This window comes from Camponotus vicinus, unplaced genomic scaffold (genome assembly GCF_025532165.1).
Source record: "Camponotus vicinus isolate PSW18456_S1 unplaced genomic scaffold, iyCamVici1.0 SCAF_8, whole genome shotgun sequence".
Taxonomy (NCBI): domain Eukaryota; kingdom Metazoa; phylum Arthropoda; class Insecta; order Hymenoptera; family Formicidae; genus Camponotus; species Camponotus vicinus.
In genome coordinates, this window is record NW_028141980.1 from 13463057 (window position 1) to 13484288 (window position 21232).

The following is a 21232-nucleotide window of genomic DNA, read 5'->3' on the forward strand; positions in this document are numbered from 1 at the left end:
TAGCATCTTTTAATTAACATATGAAAATTGTTGACATATTGTGTACGTTTATGTATACATATATATTTGAATCGAAAGATAGGAAATATAGGATTTAATAGGAAAAATTTATATTTTCATAATTGATATAAATTGATTAATATATTTTATACAATAAATCGTTTTGAATTTTTATTTAAACTACATTAGAGTCAAAACTTGTTTGGCAAATAGTAAATGAATTCTTCATTATTTTTAATAATTTTTATTGCATATCCCAAAATTTTCTAATAAAAAAGAAATATATATGCGAAGAGAAGAATGTAAACAGATATTGCTCATTTTCTTTTACTGCATTTTATGAGCCATAAGTAATTGATATTAGCTGCATATTTTATTATTATGCTTATCTGATCAATAAATTTCCATGTTGAGTAATTTATGTATATAAATATATACATGAATATGTGGTACTATAGTTTTATTTATTATAATCAAAATTCTTTTAATAGCTTTTCGTTGTTATATGAACAGGATTAATAGAATTTTGCTTTCTTATGAGAAGTTTTATCAAATTCTGTGATAGATATAGATCTATTATTCGTTTATGTTTATCAGCAAATAAGTATTTAAATAAAATTGATTCTTTTATTCTACCATCTAAGAAAATTTCCCGTAAATAAAATTTATCTCTATTTCATCTTAATAATTAAGCTTTACTCCGTATACAAATAAATTAAGATAAATTTTAATTACGGGAAATTTTCTTTTTTAATAATAGCATTACACACACATTAAAAAAAAGAAAAGTGGAAATATACGTAAAGGAAAATGTAATGATAATCTTTAATTATTCAGTTTGTTTAAACTTAACTAAGACATCATATTAGCAACAATTCAGAAATGGACAGGTAAGTTTTTTTCATATACAATACAAGTTGCATTGAATGCTATTGGATTCTCATCCACAGATTACAAAAATGCATCTTGCTAAAATGCTGATGCTGTAACCAATTTTCTACTCTTGGAAAGATAGCATACATTTAATATATATGGGCAACGTTACATGAATATTTAAAAAACTTTCTTGTTTTTCTTATCAATGTACAATAAAATTTATAAATTAAAAATCTGAAATTAAACATTTATATTTATCACGATTATATAATTAATACGAACTTATTATAGCATCTTTTAATTAACATATGAAAATTGTTGACATATTGTATACGTTTATGTATACATATATATGTATTTGAATTGAAAGATACGAAATATAGGATTTAATAAAAAATTTTAAATTTTCATAATTGATATAAATTGATTAATATATTTTATACAATAAATCGTTTTGAATTTTTATTTAAACTACATTAGAGTCAAAACTTATCTGGCAAATAAATGAATTCATTATTTTTAATAATTTTTATTGCACATATCCCAAAATTTTCTAATAAAAAAGAAATATATATGCGAAGAGAAGAATGTAAACAGATATTGCTCATTTTCTTTTACTGCATTTTATGAGCCATAAGTAATTGATATTAGCTGCATATTTTATTATTATGTTTATCTGATCAATAAATTTCCATGTTGAGTAATTTATATATATAAATATATACATGAATATATATGGTACTATAGTTTTATTTATTACAATCAAAATCCTTTTAATAGCTTTTCGTTGTTATATGAACAGGATTAATAGAATTTTAATCGAAGATTTAATGTTTTATATTCAATATTAAAAATTCAATATCATATAATTCAACATTAATAATTTCAATATTAAAAATTAAAAAGTTTCTATTGTGAAGAATTAATTTCAAGTTTGCATGTGTAAAGAAAGATAGCAACTTCATACCGACTCCTCGACTCCTCGTGGAACCTCTCACTTCCCTTCTCCTCCCTCGCAGCTACTTTGCGAAGCAAGAGAAACATATGCGAATCCGAGATTTATCAAGATATTTATATATTACATACCTCTGTATAATCTGACGATGCTTTTCCTTCTCCATTACATGTTTTGATCTATACCTTTTTACACAATTCACTCCCAAAGAAAAGTGCGCAAACACAGAAGCTTCTCGAAAGTAGGACGTACCAATCGCACGGATCAAAAAAGTGACGCTGAAACAAGACAAACAATGCTGAATGAGCACTTATCCTAGCGAATCGGTTGATAGCATTGCGCGCACTGATGTATATTAAAAAGTCATATTCAAATTTATAATAACTAAAACTGTAAGACAATCGTTATTCGTATTAAAGATACTTCCGATATTTATAAAAATTTCGCGACTACGAAAAAAAGATTATGGTAATCGACGGAAATTTCACGCCGACACCTCGCGGAGCTTTCCCCTCCCCTTCCCCCTCCCGGACTACCTTGGGAAGCAAAAGAAATATACGCGAATCCGAGATTTATTAAGATATTTATTTATTACATACCTCTGTATAATCTGACGATGTCTCTCTTGCATGCTTCGATGTATATCTTTTTACGCAATTTGCTCCCGAAAAAAAGTGCGCGTGAACACCACAGAAGCTTCTCGATAGTAGGCGTACCAATGGCGCGGATCAAGAAAGTGACGCTGAAACAAAAGACAAACAATGGCTAAGTGAGCACTTGTCGTAGCAAATTCGGTTGATAGCATTGCGCGCACTGATGCATATTAAGAACCGTCGTATTCAAATTTATAATAACTAAAACTGTAAGACAATCGTTATTCGTATTAAAGGTATTCCCGATATTTACGAAAATCTCGCGACTACGAAAAAAAAATATGGCGCTCGACGGCTTCACGCTGATGCCTCGCGGAATCTCCCCCTCCCCCTCCTCCCTCGCAGACTACCTTGCAAAGCAAAATATACACGAATCTGGGATTTATTAAGATATTTACCTATTACATACCTCTGCGTAATCTGACGATGCTCTTCCTTCTCGATTCCATGCTTCGAGCGAGATTTACGGAAGGACCATGTACTTGTCACGACAGGACACGACAGGATACGACACGATCGAAACGACTGACGCCGATTATGAATATCAAAGCACAAGATAAATATTGAAATATATTTGAGCGCGACCGCGAATGTTAATACATCGCGAATGTTAATACATCCCGAACGTTAACTACACACTTCGCTTTTTCAAACTATATCTTTTTACGTACGCAACTCGCTCCCGAAGAAAAGTGCGCGCGAACACCATGGAAGCTTCCAGAAAGTAGGGCGTACCAATCGCGCGGACCAAAAAATTGACTGAAACAAAAGACAAACAATGGCTGAGTGAGCACTTGTGGTAGCGAATTCGGTTGGTAGCACTGACGCATATAAAACTGTCATATTCAAATTTATAATAATTAGAACTGTAAAATAATCGTAATAATCTGTAATTATTCGTATTAAAGGCACTCCCGATATTTATGAAAATTTCGCGACTACGAAAAAAAAAGATGGCGCTCGACGGCTTCACGCTGATGCCTCGCGGAACCTCCCTCTCGCCCTCCTCCCCTCCTCTCTCGAAGACTACCTCGCAAAGCAAAAGAGACATACGCGAATCCGGGATTTATTAAGATATTTATTTATTACATACCTTTGCGTAATCTGACGATGCTCTTCCTTCTCCATTACATGCTTCGAGCGAGATTTACGGAAGGACCATGTACTTGTCACGACAGGACACGACAGGATACACGATCGAAACGACTGACGCCGATTATGAATATCAAAGCACAACATGAATGTTAAAATATATTTGAGCGCGACCGCGAACGTTAATATATCCCGAACGTTTACACACTTCGCTCTTTCAAACTATATCTTTTTACGTATGCAACTTGCTCCCGAAGAAAATTGCGCGCGAACACCATGGAAGCTTCCAGAAAGTAGGGCGTACCAATCGCGCGGACCAAAAAAGTGACTGAAACAAAAGACAAACAATGGCTGAGTGAGCACTTGTGGTAGCGAATTCGGTTGGTAACACTGCGCGCACTGATGCATATTAAAGACTGTCATATTCAAATTTATAATCATTAGAACTGTAAAATAATCGTAATAATCTGTAATTATTCGTATTAAAGGCACTCCCGATATTTTTATAAAAATTTTGCGACTACGAAAAAAAAATATGACGCTGACAGCTTCGCGCTGATGCCTCGCGGAACTTCCCCCTCCTCCACCCCCTCACAGCTACCTTGCAAAAGAAATATACGCGAATCCGGGATTTATTAAGATATTTACTTATTACATACCTTTGCGTAACCTGACGATGCTCTTCCTTCTCCATTACATGCTTCGAGCGAGATTTATGGAAGGACCATGTACTTGTCACGACAGCACACGACATGACACGATCGAAACGACTGACTCCGATCACGAATATCGAAGCATATTTGAACGCGATCGCGAACGTTAATACATAGGGAACGTTAATCACACTTTACTTTTTCGATCTATATCTTTTTACACACGCAACTCGTTCCCGAAGAAAAGCGCGCGCGAACACCACGATAGCTCCTCGAAAGTAGGGCGTACCAATCGCGCGGATCAAAAAAGTGACGCTGAAACAAAAGACAAACAATGGCTCAGTAACTACTTAAGCCCGTATCGTAGCGAATTTGGTTGGTTGCACTGATGCATATTAAGAACTGTCATATTCAAATTTATAGTAACTAAGGTCCATATTCTGAACCCTCTTTTATCGATAAAAGTGCCTTTAAAATTGGCTTACAGCCAATCAGAAGGCTTATAAGCCACTTTTAGAGGCACTTTTATCGATAAAAGAGGGTTCAGAATATGGACCTAAAACAATAAGATAATCATTATTCGTACTAAATATAACGATATAATAATAACTCATAGTATTAATTATCTTGCTGTTTTAATTACTTACGCTTGTAAATTTGTATACGACAGTCTATGTAATATGCACGAATATGCAGTGCATCCAATCAAATTCGCTGTCGGTTTATGGATGAAAAATCGAGATTGAATATTGAGTCAATCAGAAAAAAGAAATTTTTGTTCCTTTTATTTTGATTAGTCAAATTTCAATTTTTTATCTTCAATGCATCGTCTGATACGATCTTTACTAAACTCAGTATTGTAACAAAACAAGTACATCTTAGACATTTTAATATTTTATCTCTATTAAATTATTTACATTGTAGTTCTAATACAGACATGTAATGCCGCATGCAGAACACGAAAACACGCGGCAAGATGCGACATTGGGCTGCTGGACCAATCAGGTTAAAGAATCTTTACTTTTTTTATTCTGATTGGTCGATCATACGCTTCAAAGCATCCTCAGCGTCTCCTTGACCGCAACCATGAACAATCAATCAACTTTTGACGAAAGAGAGAAGTTGATTGGCTGTCGCAGTGACGCTACATTAGTTTGACGCTGAAGTGTTGAAAGCGTTTGATTGACCAATCAGGATAAAGAAATTTCTTCACTATGATTGGTCGAATGCTTTCAGCATTTATAGGGTGAAGCAAATACATTTTTTAAATGCATTTCTATATCGATTATATTACCGATGATTTCAATAGAGACAAAGCGCTTCTTCTAAAATATCGGTATAAATTGTTTTATTGGAACGTTCAGAATTCTGAGTAAGAATGCCGAGTGAGTATTATTTTTTTCTTTCAATATGCGTTACTTTTTCGTTCAATCTGTAGTAGAATATTACGTTATCGTTCGCAAACTCTCACGAATGTATCATTTACTTGTGTTTGGCCTAGTTTAGACCGATCGTTTGATATTCGTATCAAATAGTACATTTGAACTGATCAGCCAATGATTAAACCAATTTACTATTTGATATATACGTATCAAACGATTTGTGTAAACTAGGCAATTAACTTTTAATGAACAAGGAGATAATAATTCCAGAAGGGTTAAGTGAAGCGTGCCTTACGTCACTTTGGTTTAGACAAAAGCTTGGTGTTCGCGCGCAATTATTTGTGGCGGGACGATGGGTTTACGATGCAGATTTAAGCTCAATTTAGTATCGTGAGGAAGGGACAAGATTGATCCACCGCTAATTAATATATTGTAATCGTTACAGCCTTAATTATGGTACGTATAATTATATTATCGTATGATGTTACGATCGTAAGGATCATATTCAATTTACAATTTTAGGTTATTACAATTTATACAAAAATATAAATAAGAGCACATATATCTCTGTATAATATAATCTGTATAATGCATGTCTCTGTATTATATAATTATATACATGCAATATTGCTATTATTTTTAATACAATATATACATAATATATACATATATGCATTATAATAATATTTTGGAAGACAAAGATTTATTGTTTTGTAAAACATAAATTATATATATATAAAATTTATGTTTTACAATGAATCTTTATGTCTCCTGAAATATTATTATTGTACAATGCAATAGTGACAGATTATATTGCAGTTACTATATAATTTTCATAATTATGATTTATCTTTATATATAATCTATATATAAATTGCTGGATTATGATTTATATATATATAAATCGCTTAGACAGATATATAATATTGGTGCTTTATCAATACTCTATAAATATATTAAACATTTAACTAATTATTCTCTCTCTTTCTAAATATTAATAAAATATACAATATATTAACGTATTAAAATATTATGCATTATACTTTATTACAATTTCCAGGACAAAGTTTATATATATATATATTCAAAAATATAAGATAATATATAATTATATATAAAATGTCCATATATTCTTTCTGTTATATAATTTCTATCTATAGGGAAAATAAAAAAAATAATTAAAAAATAATTGTTTTACTTTTTTTTTAAGTACACTTTGAAGAAATGAGAAAAAATCCCATATATATCTAGAGATAGGTAAATTTTTTCTTTTTATATAAATATGTGTGATAAATTTTTTTTATTTCTTCAAGTTTTATTTTTTCTGGAAAGATATACAAAAATTTTTCTTCTAATTATTTTTCAATTATTTTTATTATTTTTCTTGTATATATAGAGAGAGATTATATAAGAAAAGAAAATATATATAGATGTTTTTGATACATAATTATATATGTGTATGTATATATATATATATATATATATATATATATATATATATAAAATCAGCAAAATTTTTAAAATTTTTATTCTTCTACTAATCTCAGGAAAAAATCCCTATATAATAAATTTTATATATATATATATATATATATATAAAATTTATTATATAGGGATTTTTTCCTGAGATTAGTAGAAGAATAAAAATTTTAAAAATTTTGCTTTCTAAATATTGAAGTACATAAAAATTGTCATATTGTACAACTTATAAATACTAGATATCCTTTATAAATAAAAAAATAATGTGTTAGACATGGTAATAATGTATAAAAATTGCATAATTATATATTTAAATACAATTACACAAAAAAATAAGCTAAGTGATAATTTTTTTAGCAGATTTAATTTTTACATTTCAAAATGTGTCAAATATAGAAGTCAATTTTGTGATATAACTTACATCAAACATTTATGAAATATAATGTACATATATGTGTTAATATAAAAAATATTATAATTATTAAAAAAAATAAGTTAATTATAAAAAAGATATTAAAATGCTTATTATTAAAATGTTTTAATAAGTCTTTTGTAAAATCTTTTATAAATCGTTTTATAAAGCATAGAAATGATAGGCATAGTTCACTCGCAAAGTTGCTAGCATTCGCGAAACTGCAAAAGGGCTTGGGCGGTATTAACTACTTTAAATTAGTTTGTGGCGAATTACTTGAGAGCCACTGAAATGTTATTAGTTCGCGGCAGTATAATGAGATTGCATGCACAATTGCACGCCGCTATTAGGTGCGTTACATATGATTTTCATGACAACTAAGGCTATTAAGAGGGAAATCCTTACTCTATGAACTGAATTTACAGGCTTGAATTTCGATATAAACGAAGCATTCCCGCAAATTTGAATTGAACTATATACGATTTCAGTTCCAATGAAACTACGTGGAATTTGTATTTGTTGGTAGCAATATTAAAGGTTCAATACAGCCGAAAAAATTCAATTACAAAAATTTGAAATTTTTCAAAGTAACACAATAATAATGTACACATAATATCATATATTAAAAATTTATATATATTAATAATTCTATATCTTAATTTTATAAATTAAATTATTTTTCTTCTAAGAAGATAATGTTTACATGTACATTAAAATTATTATTTTGATTGTCAGCTTATTTAGACTTAATTAATAAACAAATAAGTTTGGCTCAGTAGGTTTTTAATAACTCAGAAATATTTATTATTATAACAAATGAAAGATAAAATTAATGATAAAATTAATTAAGGGTTTTCTTAATTTCCGCAATGCGTGTTTTTTTATTTTTTCGTGCCGAAGTAGTAAATCGTGCAACAAATAAACGGAGACACGAATTCATCTCTTTCAGTTCGAGTAGTAAAAAGTGTTCGAATGCAAGTGGACATACGGATTCGATAAATTCCCTATTTCTGTCGATGAGATAAAGCACAGGGTACCTCGAACTGCTAAACTTCTGATCTCGAAAAACTTTAAACATCGTTATTCAGCCGAATCGAACTTCTAAAGCTGTAGTACTATTCCAGATTCTGTTCGTCACGCGCGAATGCAGGTCGCGATTAATACCTCGAAGCAATAATACATCGGATGTACAACTGAATGTATTCCTTCATCGATTTCAAAACTGAATAAAACATTGAAAAAATTCGAGTTATATTCCTGCAGAAAGAAAAGCAGCGCTTCGCAAAACATTTTCGCGAGAAATTCACCAACAATAACTCGTAAAAATAATAGATCCCTCAACGTAATAAAAAATCATACGATGGATAAAACGTGGTCGCTATAAATAAAATTGTATTAAACGAAATAATATTGCTCGTAATAATAAGGAGAATCACGTCCGTAAAAGCGAATTATGTTTGGATTTCTAGAAAAGATTTCTGATATCTCAATTTTGCAAGTTTAGATAAATAGTCTATAATAATGTAAACATGCACTATAAATATTATAATAATAAATATATTATATTAAAAAATTATTATAAAAGTATGCAAAATTATAAAAAAATATAATAGTACTTCATCATTAGACTGGATTTAAAGATTTTATGGTAATTTACTTTGTTTATCATATTCAAGAGCTTATAAATTATTTTAATCTTATCTTAATGAATTAATAGATTTTTTTTAAATAGGTGAAAGCATCGAAACAAGTGTAATTTCATTTTTCGCATCTACCGAATCTCTTTATCTTTCACCTGTACTAATGCAGGTGTGGGACCAATACGAATTGAAGTGGCTTTGTCTTATCAGTCATGTCACTAACGCACATTCTTTCGTTATCAACGCTACGGAGCTCGTGCGTTATCATACCAAGTTGATGAGTACGTCGACCAACTATCGTGAGTTCGATATTGGTGATTTAAACAACGTGTCGCATCTTTTGTTATACCTGTCAAATATTTTTACGTCAGGTACGAGAAAATTTTATATATTTACGTTCATCATCTATCTATCGCACTTGCCTTGCATCAACTAATAATGAGAGTGTAACATTAATATTCCATGTACAATATTATTCACTTGATCAAGCAATTTTTGATTTTTTCATCTCATGTATTTTTGCGAAATTATTTTCATAGATAATAGATGATAAGAAACGTTGTATGATAATTTTATCGCGAGAATTAACTTAGGGTAATCACATCAGTGCTGATTAAACTACGAAATTAATGCGAAAGCGCTATCACCGCGTCATTATGTCGTTCGATATTTGCATAATCCCCTTTTCCTTCAATCGTAATTACGTATAGCTGATATTCCCCAAGGCTTGCAAATAGTATTTTAATTAACTAGAATAACATCAATTTGCAATTGTATCGTAGGAAAAATCGCGTAGAATATATGACTAAAAAAGTAACTAATTTTATATATATTTTCTCGTAGAAAAACGTCGAAATTTAAAAGATCCAATCTCTTCTCATCGCGAATGCTGATGAAAATAGATGTTAGGATTTTTGAAGTCAAATGCTTTAGTCGAAAACTTTCTAGACTAAATGAATATTTCAATAGTAAAATCCTCTATGTATATAAATACAGATTCAGTAAATGTTCAAATTTCGGCTTGAAACTTGACTTTAATTCTTTGCATTTATGAAACTTCTATCACTATCATAATTTTAGTCTACTAAATAGATAAACGCTTGTGAAGATTATTATGAATACTAATTAAACTTGTTTCAATGTATTCCATCCTTAAAACATTTCGCTTATCTTTTTTTTACATAACATTGAATATACATAATTGTTATTGCTCGTGAAACCTTTACTTGATAATCTACAGCGAATAAGTACAATTTTGTTAACGTATAATAATATATTTGAAAAAATATCGAAAAAATAAGGAATCTCCGGAAATAATAAATCATAAAATAATGGTAAAATTTATATTAAATTTATCGTCTTTAATATTCAAAATTTTTGAGAATTCTTCTAGAAATTACAGCAATTATGTATTTCTATTTTCTTATTAGAAAATATATTTCTTTTGGATCCATTTTAATTTATATTTTATTATTACTTCTCACACATTTTTTAAATCTCATTACAAGATGCGATTCTACGCGATTCTATTTGCATTTGCTGGGTAGATCTTTGTCGACCTGCTAACCCGTCAGTCCAACACTATGCAATTGTTGAACGCTTACATATTTCATGCATAAATACAATGGCTTGACATTTCCCAAGACCTGCGAATGATGTTTCATTACTCAGAACATCGCGCACGAAGCGGCCACCTTGACCTTACGATAATAAATCCGGCGGTAGACGCGAGTTAATTGGCATATAAATAAATTTTTTTAATGTAGCCCCGATTTGCTTCGCACGAGTACACAATCGTTGCTGCAGCAGTTGCTTTTACGTTTGCGATTGGTAAGCACGTGCTCGGCGTAATGCGAATTAGTGCACGATTCCGGGCGTGACTATTCCGACTATTTACATACGCGATCTCCTTCCGTCCCGAACGGTCTCGAATCGTTTTTCACCGGCGGTTTCAATCGATACGAAAATAACGGTAATTATACGACGTGGTGGATCGAGCATTTCAGTTCCGCTAGTGCGAAACCTTCTCTCGGAACTAATTACGGAGTAATTATAATGCCAGACTCGCGCTCTGTATATGTATACGTCGTAGCGCGGATATTTCTCCCTCTCTCTCTCTCTCTCTTTCTTTACATTGTAATAGCAGTACTAAATATTCTACAAGCGAAACAACGCTCGATTTATTTGCGAATAAACGCCGTTACGAAAATACGATAATATCCTCGATGTAAATTATCCTTGACCTTAGGGAAAATGTATTTTAGATTAGGACCACTGCAAATTTCATTTTAGAAATTTATCGACATGTGACTAAAGAGAGATGTTTAGGAAAGTTGCAAAACATTTTCTTTTTTGTATACATTACTAATTCCTAGATAAATTTAAAGAATAAACTTTTCTGAAGTGAAGATTCGATAGAAAGTCATTTGTAGCAACTTTCCAACTTTCATTAAATATCCTGGTAATTAAGTCTTGAATTAAATTTTCTCTACAGCAAAGTAACAAACAAACTTTATTGGTCAACTTAATTTAAAAAAGATTTTATTAAAAATTTAACAACATCTACACTTTTACTTTTACAACTATGTTTATCGAGAGAATTCTTTTTACATTAAACGATTTCCTTGTTTAAATGCATTAGATATAAGTTTTAATATTTTTGCCAATATCGGATGCTATATCAATTATTTTTTTCTTACATTATATATAGCATGCGAAATTACGTGCTGTTGAACACGCAAGTCGAGCACGCATCAACACATTTTATCGACAAAAAAATCTCGATGCAATAAATTTCGAATCAGCGATCGACTCTTGACGCCGATAATCTTTCCAAGGACGACTATACGGTTTCTATCAATTTCCTGCGTTTACTTACCCTCTTGGATTTATTCGCAACCGGAAGCCGCGTAAACGGAAGAGACCGGAATAATTGCTAGTGTGTCGATGGCACAAGCTATCTAAAACCGATCAACTAATAGCTGATTTTAGAATAAATCTATCGATTAAATCGAATGTACCGTTACAGTAATCAGTTGATTATAAATAAATGGCAAAATGTTTCTATCTGGAAATAAACAAAAACGTCTGCTTTTAAAGCATTTGTAATTATCTCTCTTTAATTTCGATGAATATCGATTATAGATGGAAAGTAGCAAACAATAAAGAAACATCTTGTGTTTGTTATTGCAGATCTAGAGATTGGAAAACAACTCTAAAGTTTTTAAGAGCTACATTTTATTCATGTACATTTTATGTATGTTGCAACAAATAATTATTAAAATTTTTGTGTATGTATATGTGTGCATATGTAAAAAAATATTTTCATATAAAATTATCTTTTAATATTGATAGAAGTTTAAAATTATTTATATAAATTTTTTAAAGGAATTAAATTTAATTAAAATTTAAAATCTATCATAAATTTGTTTCTTTAGCAGATCCAAATAGCAGTCGATACGACTAGACAGTCGCTTTGTATATCTTTGAATGTTACAATAAATAATTAACAATATTATCATTTTACAACTAATACACAATAGTTCGATAGATAGAAATCGTGTGACGTGTATCGTAGAATGGATGCAGTTTTCACTAAAAGCTTCTCTTTGTTAAAACCTACCTATTCTGAAAGAAGTAACATGGTTCTTTTCCTCATATCTTTTCTACGAAATGTTATTTTTTTTGTATGGAAATGTGTTAAGGAATTTTTTTTTATCTCGGATACCATCGTGCCAGTTTGCATCTATATTTTCATCAAAACAAAACAATTCTTTTTGCTTTACATGTCTTTACGTGTCTTTTTTTTTCTTGAACGTTATTATAAACGCACGCGTTATAAAGGCGTCACGCACTGGTAAAATGCAATTACCAGTGCAACGGTGATTTCGCGTGCATGGTAGAGAACAAATTTTTTTACACACCGGCTTGCATGCGAGATAAACGATGTGCAACCGAGGACCACATATGAGGCTAAATTAATCGTATGTTTTTTTCGTCGCCTTTCACTTAAAACTTTTTTTATCCTATAAAAGTCCCCGAAAGGACAACTCTCTTGTATTCCAAGAGACGTAAATTTTACACCTTCTCTTAAGTTCTTACAAAACTTTTTGTAGAAGCTAACATCTTTATTACAACTAATTTTCGACTTCTTTCCATTTTTCTCGGTTGCACCGTAAAACGACGATTTCGGTTAACCCAATAGCAGTGGCAACATTATCTAAAATGGGTTATATATATATATACACGGAACTGTTACGAATAATCCAAAGAAAATACACTTGGTGCGCGCGAACAAGATGATAAGATAAAGGACGCGGATTTTACAAAGGTAAAACCAGATTAGAAATTTTTTCTCTCGTAGAAAAATATTTCCCAAGCTGATTATTCTCATAAAAGAAATTGTTTTCTGAAGTGATATTTTTTTATAATGGAATTTTGACTTTGAATATAAATATCTTTCGAAAAAATCTTAAAAAGTATCTTGTTATCAATATTCTTGAAATTTAGATATTTTTGTTGGATATTTATAATTATTAATTGAACAAAATATATTTTAATACATTATTTCTTTCATAAATCGAGAAATGAGTCTCTCATCTTGAATGAGATTTATAAATTCTTTTTAGTAAATATGTTCACCGGAAATTACAAATCTCTGTAAGCTAGTAGATTACCGTTAACAGTTGATTGTCCCGATTATCGCAGAATTGCTAACGTAATACTTTCCCGCAAGAAATCAAGTACAAGCATGCGAAGTATGACTCCCAGGCATTTCCTTCTTATATGTGTTAATGACCGGCTCTTTCCTTGAATCATTATAACCTTCCTCTTGTAAGAACATTCTATATATCGTATTAAAATCAAAGATAATTTATTGAATATATTAATATATCAAATACACATCAAGATATATGTAAAAGAAAGAGAAAAATAACACATTTTTTTTTTCATTTAAGTCTTCTATAATTGAATTCTTGAATTTTATTTTTCCAATATTTCTCCCTCTTAGATTCTAGTTCCTTTAGAGTGAAAAAATCACTCTGCATATTTAAAAAATTACATTTACAATGTACATCGAACTGAAGAATAACTTTGCTTTTGTCTAAATATATCAAAATATAAAAGAGAAAAACAATCTTTTTTATTTGAATCTTCGATTGTAATAGAAATATTCAATTTTAATTCTTTCAATATTTTTCTTTCGAATCATTCTTTCAGAATAAAAGAAATCAATCTGCATATTTAAAAAATTACATTTACAATGCACATCGAACTGAAGAGCAACTTTGCTTTTGCCTAAATATATCAAAATATAAAAGAGAAAAACAATCTTTTTTATTTGAATCTTCGATTGTAATAGAAATATTCAATTTTAATTCTTTCAATATTTTTCTTTCGAATCATTCTTTCAGAATAAAAAAAATCAATCTGCATATTTAAAAAATTACATTTACAATGCACATCGAACTGAATAGCAACTTTGTTTTTGCCTAAATGAGTCGCCGTAATTTACAATTCACCGGTGGATTAATCGGACTCGCGTACAGCCGAGTATCGGTGCTCTCGTTCTTTCACGACGAACGCGTCGGCTGCCGCCGTCGATCCTCTCTCCCTCGTCGAATTAAAACTTTCCACTCGTAGACACAACAAGCGACCGCGATTCAAGCTTCGCGTTTCGATCCAGCTCCATTCGTTGGATGCATGGAGGAGCGCGATGCACGCATACCGGCCGCATTAATAATACAGTTATGCAACGAGCCTCGCGTACGACGATTATTATTAGGACCGGACCTCGGATAGGCAACTAGGAATCGGATTCCGTTTAGACATAATATTAACAATAAGCTCATTGTGAAAGCGAATGCGTCTCGTGCTTTTTGCAACCGCTGCGAAAGCCAGAAGATGAAATTATACTAATTATTAAACTATGTTAATTATTTATAATCAGTGCGTATTGAGAGTGATAATCCACACGTATTAAAAATTTATACAAACTTTTTACTTTCGCCAGGTTAAATATTAATGACAGAATTTTAAACAAATATTGTTTTGAACAAGAATTTCAAACAAATTTGAAAATTTTTAGGGAAAAGTATATCTCTCTTTCTTTTTCTTTTTCATAATTAAATAAAATTCTATACTTTACATACTAATTACAGTACTTCTATTATTACCATTCTATAAAATTATGCAGAAAGTTAATATTGCGTAAGTCAACTATTACTAAATATACAGCATACTCGCCACTTTGCAGACAGCTATGTGAATTGCAAAATCATGTAGATGCGCGATGGCGATGCGAAATATCATCCTCAAAACTTAAGCACAAAAATTAAAATTTTATTTTTATATGCGCTATAAAATATTTCATTTTACGTTACGTTAGAAACTTAGTTCGATCAGTTTTGTTTAATCTATCCTTTATCGTTTCATAAAATTAGAACCAACAAGAAAGAAAGCTTTAATTTAGTTAGCGTTAAAGTATAATATATACCATCTTGTAAAGGCAAGCATACTGATGTCTTGCTTATTGATCTTTTAAGTAAATTTGTATTACCGGGTATTGGTATATTTTGCTTATTAATCTTTGAAGTAAGTTTGTATCAAGATTTCACAAATCTGCATTAAAAGCTTTTGCGTTTCTATTTCATATTTTATATATACCGCTCTTTAACTTTGACTTATTACGAAAGTTCCATGAGGCAGATGTAAAATGAAACATAGTTATATAGGGACTTTGCGGATCAAACGTGTTCTGATGACACATTCCGCAAAAGTTACGTGTGAGCTGTAATCGTGTTAGGATGCACGATATTATCTTTGAAGAACGACGTTCGTTTGAAACTCAAATAAACCCGCATGAAGATACATACACGACAGATAAAAATAAAATAAAACAGCCAGTTAATTAAAATCGCAATTTGTAGATCTGATCATTTGCTAGAAGCTGCGAGCGTACAAAAAAAAAGATATGCGATTTCTCGGAACGAATCATTGGTATCTCTCTAACAATATCACTTCTCGATTGCAGGTGAGGAAGTGGTGACTGTACCGTCCACCAGCAACGATCAGGAGGGCTGGAAAGTGCAGAGGATATCCGTAAACGGTGAATTGCCGCAATCGAGCAATCGTCGCCGCGGCTACAGTCGATCGCAATTGCAACCGGTCATTTCCGGTGGCAAGAGGAATCGGCCAGCACCATCCCCACCGACGCAGCCTATATCCTACAGAATCAATGCTAAGGAACAGCTCGACAAATATTTCGACTGGCGGAATAAGGAAAACACACCCGGAAATGCCGTAAACCGCCGCGAAGACGATCAACGACAGGCGAACCAAGTGCAAGAGACCGAAGAGTCGACAATGGGTTCGAATCTGAGCAGGCATAACGGAAAGGGCCTCACTGGCCGACGCACTCAGTCTTCCGGAAACTTGTGCGAGCCTAAAGGAAAGCTGAACAGCATGGGAAAAATACTGGTGCCCTGTTCCAGCGCCCAAAGAGAAAGGTTAGTTATTAAAAATTGTTACTTTTATATACATTATACATGTATGTGTGTATGCACATGCATATACATACACATATCCTATTTTATTAAAAATAATTTTATCTGATTTATATTTCCTTTGATCTATATTCACATATATATAAAGTAAATTTTTAATTAGATGAAGAAATTGATATTCGTACGTGTATTTATATTTATGATATTTTGACTACTTGTTTATTTTCGCCAAATGATTTTTACGATATTTATGTGGCATTCGATATTAACATTTAATTATACAATTTTTATCTACGAAGGAAAAAGATAAATATATTTTTTCTTATTACGGTAAATTTCTTTAAAGGAGATATTGAACTGTAGATTTTAAAGTTATGTATGCATACAAAATTCAATTAAAAGTACATTGAAGATATATATAAAGTTAGTATAACACAATATGGTATAATTGATTACAAAAGTATGGGATTAAAATATTACAGACAAAAAAGGAGATGTTTCAATCGCGGCTTCTCTCATGCCAAAAGATTAAATGATCTTTGTAACGTAGTCTTACAGATATTGTTAATTTTTTAACAACACGAAAAGCGAGCGAAACGCTGCAGGCGAGAGTATCATGTTGCAATTCGGAGAGAAAGGTCAATTCGCGATCGATTCCTCGTTTAGTATATAATCCTTAGAAAAAGCATCGTTAGTATCATGCCGATAATCTGCTTGATATAAATTTATTGTGGATTATAAACATCTTTATGCAAATCAAAAATTTATAGATATGTATACACTATTATATAATTCCACTTTCACTATGCTACTTGCTATTGTACTATTGTTAATATGATTATTATGATTACTAATACATATGCATCTTATCTAAATATATTATATTAATCTTTTTAATTAAATAATAATAAATATAAATTTTTTAATAATGTGTAATAAAAAAGATATTCTAAAAAATAATTTAAAAAATCATATTAATATATTTAGTTCAAGAATTTTTGCAAAAATAATGTTAATCTTTAACAAAAAATCTTTCCGCCATTATTAGTAATAGCATTGCACAATCAATTACATTATTAAAGAAAGGCAACAAAATGCAGAAGTAAATTTTCTTTTTATTTCACGGAGTATTAGATTAATTTATGTGCACATTCTTATAATGCTCGTCAAATGTATAAAGTGGAGAATTCATTTTCAGCCGCTATCGGTGTGAACTGATTTTTACCCACGATCGTCGCGTGATGATAAAAGTCTCTTCATCTTAAACCTTTTTTTGCTCGTAGTCTCTTTATATCTGTCGAAAAAGGTCGACTTTACACGCACATCTTTCTATGAAGAAGTTATTCAATAATAAATGTGCTCTTTTCCTTGTTCCCCTTCAATCACGCACACATATGTGCACATACAACTTACTTTATTTTTTAATAAAAAAATTTATTATTTTCAAGTTTTTCCATAATTTCTTATTGCAAGAATAAGTTGTAAATGAATCTCTTTTAGATTTGATTAAATGAAACATTTTTAAGAAATAACTCGAAAAATATCTTTGAACATTGCAAAAGACGCGATAATAAGATACTGTTCTACGAATTAGCTTTGTTAGCGATTATAAATATCATTGTACGTAGTTAAATCGATTATATAACAGTACTATATACATAAATTCACGAGATAGTTTTTTTTATACCCACAAGAGAGTCGTTAAGAGACCGCTCGCGATCTAATTACGGTCACTAACTTGAACAAAGTAAAGCGAATAAAAAATTTATATTAAAAAAAATTGAAATAGCGGGAAGTTTTCGCGCAAGATCGATTAAAATTGATTGCGAATCGATCGATGAATTTCTGTCTTCCTGATTATTCCGTCGAGGATTAAGAAACGATATTACCGTGTAAACCGCGAGGTATATTTAATCGCGAATGGAATATGGAATTACTTGCAAAGTGATAAAGCTCTTTGGAAGCACGTGCTAATTAAATCTAGGGAGAAGACGAGACGTCGGTATGACAGCTTTCGAGAGGTGGGATAAGCGCGAAATCCGGCTCCGGAATCCTTCATGTATCGACACGAAATCGAATATGTTATGTACCGGTGGGCTAACTCGCATAAGACGATTAACCAGTAACAAGATTGTCGCGAAAATATGATGCTATGCCGGTAATATCTCTTTATTCCTGTTTACCTAACCAGCTAACTGGAGGTAAGCCACACAATGACCGAGATCGTTAATCCAAAAGTGAATTATGTCCGGCGCTGTGATAACGGTGATAAATGACGGTGATAAATCGACAGAAAATGAGTTGATCCGCGCGCACGTCGTTCTGTTATTAAATTTAATAATTATTTGCATCTCGTAATTATGTCCGTCATAAGTAACCGGCTGGGTGAGGAGAAACCAAGACCAAACGATCATCTTATTATAATCGCTTGGTCGCGCAATATACCATTTAAAAACTATTAGTGAATCCGTCAAGGACAGATGCTTCGTTGATTTAATTTTAATGAGTTCTCCCAAATTTCCGACTATTTTCTGTTCAGTCTCGTGATATTTAATTTAATAGCTGCACTTATCTGCATCTTAATTAATCTTTTACACTACGTTCGACTTAACGCTTAAAATAGTATACGAAATTACTGTTATACATAAAATTTATTATACATATAATTTATATTTCGCATATAAAATAAATCATATAATATTATATGCTGAGATGAATAAGCGTATATTTAATTATGAATAATTAAAATCTGTTAATTATATTAAAACATTTTTTATCCAAACATTATCGTGTTAAAACTTAATTTCGTTTCTGACAACAATTGAATTAAATATAGGGGATGGTATTTTTAAAGTAATAATAACACGTTTAAATTAAAATAAAAGTGTCTGGCAACTTTACTGGTGCGAAAGCAGTTCTGCATCTTGCAGCGACGTACAAAACAAGGAGTTTTCTCGCGTTAGCATCTTCTGGGCGCATAGTTCTCTTTCGCAGCAAGAGCAATCTTATACAATGGGGCAACAACGGTTTCGGTAGTAACAAGTTGCCGGCCGCGAGATAATTTAAAGTACCTCTAAGGTCGGCCAGTCGTTGAACTAGGGCGGGTTCCATTAAACCCTCGTTTACACGGGAAGCCGGAAGGGATAAGGACACACGTGGGTTAAAAGAGCAACGGAGATATATATTAAAAGGAGTCCCGCGCGCTTCTTGATCTCATTTGCGTAAGTGCTGTTGTCTAAACCTGGCAATGACAACGCCAGAAATATGCAGAAATGAAATCATTGTCCCGTTTGCTGTTCATTTACTTATAAACTTAGGAATATTAGAACGCTTTTACATTATTAGTAACAAGTTAGCTATTTATTCCTTTATAAAAAATCTTATACTTTTTTACTACTATGTTGTAATCAAAATCGATTTCAATCAATTACAACTTAAAATTATTATAAAATCCTTTATATTATTTATTCGTTCTTAAAATAATGATATTAATAAATAAACTCAGAATTTTAATTCATTATCATTCATTAAAAATTGTAACAAAAAATAAGAAAAGATCACAGTGTCGTGAATTTACATATAATTCATATTATTTACATATGTGAGGTGTTTTTTTCTGATCACGTTGTTTAATATTATACGTTACATTAATATCGCATATTATATGCGTCTATAGTTGTCAAAAACTATTGTGAGATTGTCATATGATTACATGATCGGGAACCGGATAAAATTTTTAGACTTTATACCGAGAGGTATCCACGACGCAAGGGTCAAAGTAAGTAGAGAGATCGGTGAAAGGTCAGATGCTTTGCGCGCTTGTGCGCTTATGCATGCCACGAAGATTTGCGCAGGCAGGCAAGCAGGCAGGCATTCGCCTATCCACTGGCGTGAAAGCGGACTCGACGGCGGATGATGTCACGTACGAATTATTAGTAAAGTTTCTTATACCGTTTCTGGTACGTGCGTTGTCACATAGGATGTTTTATGAGACACACGCAAGCACGATTGTCGAGTAAATACAAAAAGTTTCCACGTGCCGTAACATTACGACGATTATGTCATGCTTTCCATCTCATTTTTCACCAATCTTAAAATGACGTAACAACAGAGACGTAACAACGAAGAATAATTAAGAAAAAAAATATTTCATTAATTTTTATTTTTGTACAAAAACTGAAAGAAAACAAAACTTATATCCGAAATTGTAATATTGATTTTTTGATATAATTTTTTCATTTTATAATATTAATTTGCTATTGAGATAATGTTTAATATAATATTTTAATATTATGAGGAAAAAAAAACAGCTTTGGATTTATGTATATAAGCTAAACAACCCAAAATTTAAGATCTCATATTATAAGAAGTTTCGCGTTCTGTAAAAAATATATATATAATATATATAAGAAAATAATTTTTTTATTTAAATTTTGTGTCTAAAAAATTATTATTTATCATTTGAAAAATTTGCTATCATTATACATATATCATATTAAGATAGAAATAATTTTAAATCTGTTATTGTCTCTTCTACGAATGAAGCCAAAGAATATTTACGGTACTTATAGTGAAAATATGAACC

At 31.0% G+C, this 21232-nt stretch overlaps 1 protein-coding gene and 1 long non-coding RNA gene across 3 annotated transcripts in view; both read left to right on the forward strand.

Annotated features, from left to right (window-relative positions):
• Positions 1-21232, forward strand: part of LOC145976235 (uncharacterized) — a 126820-nt gene that overhangs the window by 76612 nt on the left and 28976 nt on the right. Inside the window, exon 2 of the mRNA XM_083107295.1 lies at positions 16176-16650. Coding sequence (XP_082963421.1) covers positions 16176-16650 — 475 coding nt within the window. The remainder of the gene's footprint in view (positions 1-16175; positions 16651-21232) is intronic.
• Positions 5481-12362, forward strand: LOC145976236 (uncharacterized). 2 transcript variants are annotated; one of them, XR_014440223.1, is made up of 3 exons: positions 5481-5614; positions 5882-6067; positions 11853-12362. It is a non-coding gene; the product is annotated as an uncharacterized LOC145976236 (long non-coding RNA). The 2 variants fall into 2 exon arrangements; XR_014440222.1 differs by lacking the exon at positions 11853-12362 and adding an exon at positions 8452-8926 and having other exon boundaries at positions 5482-5614.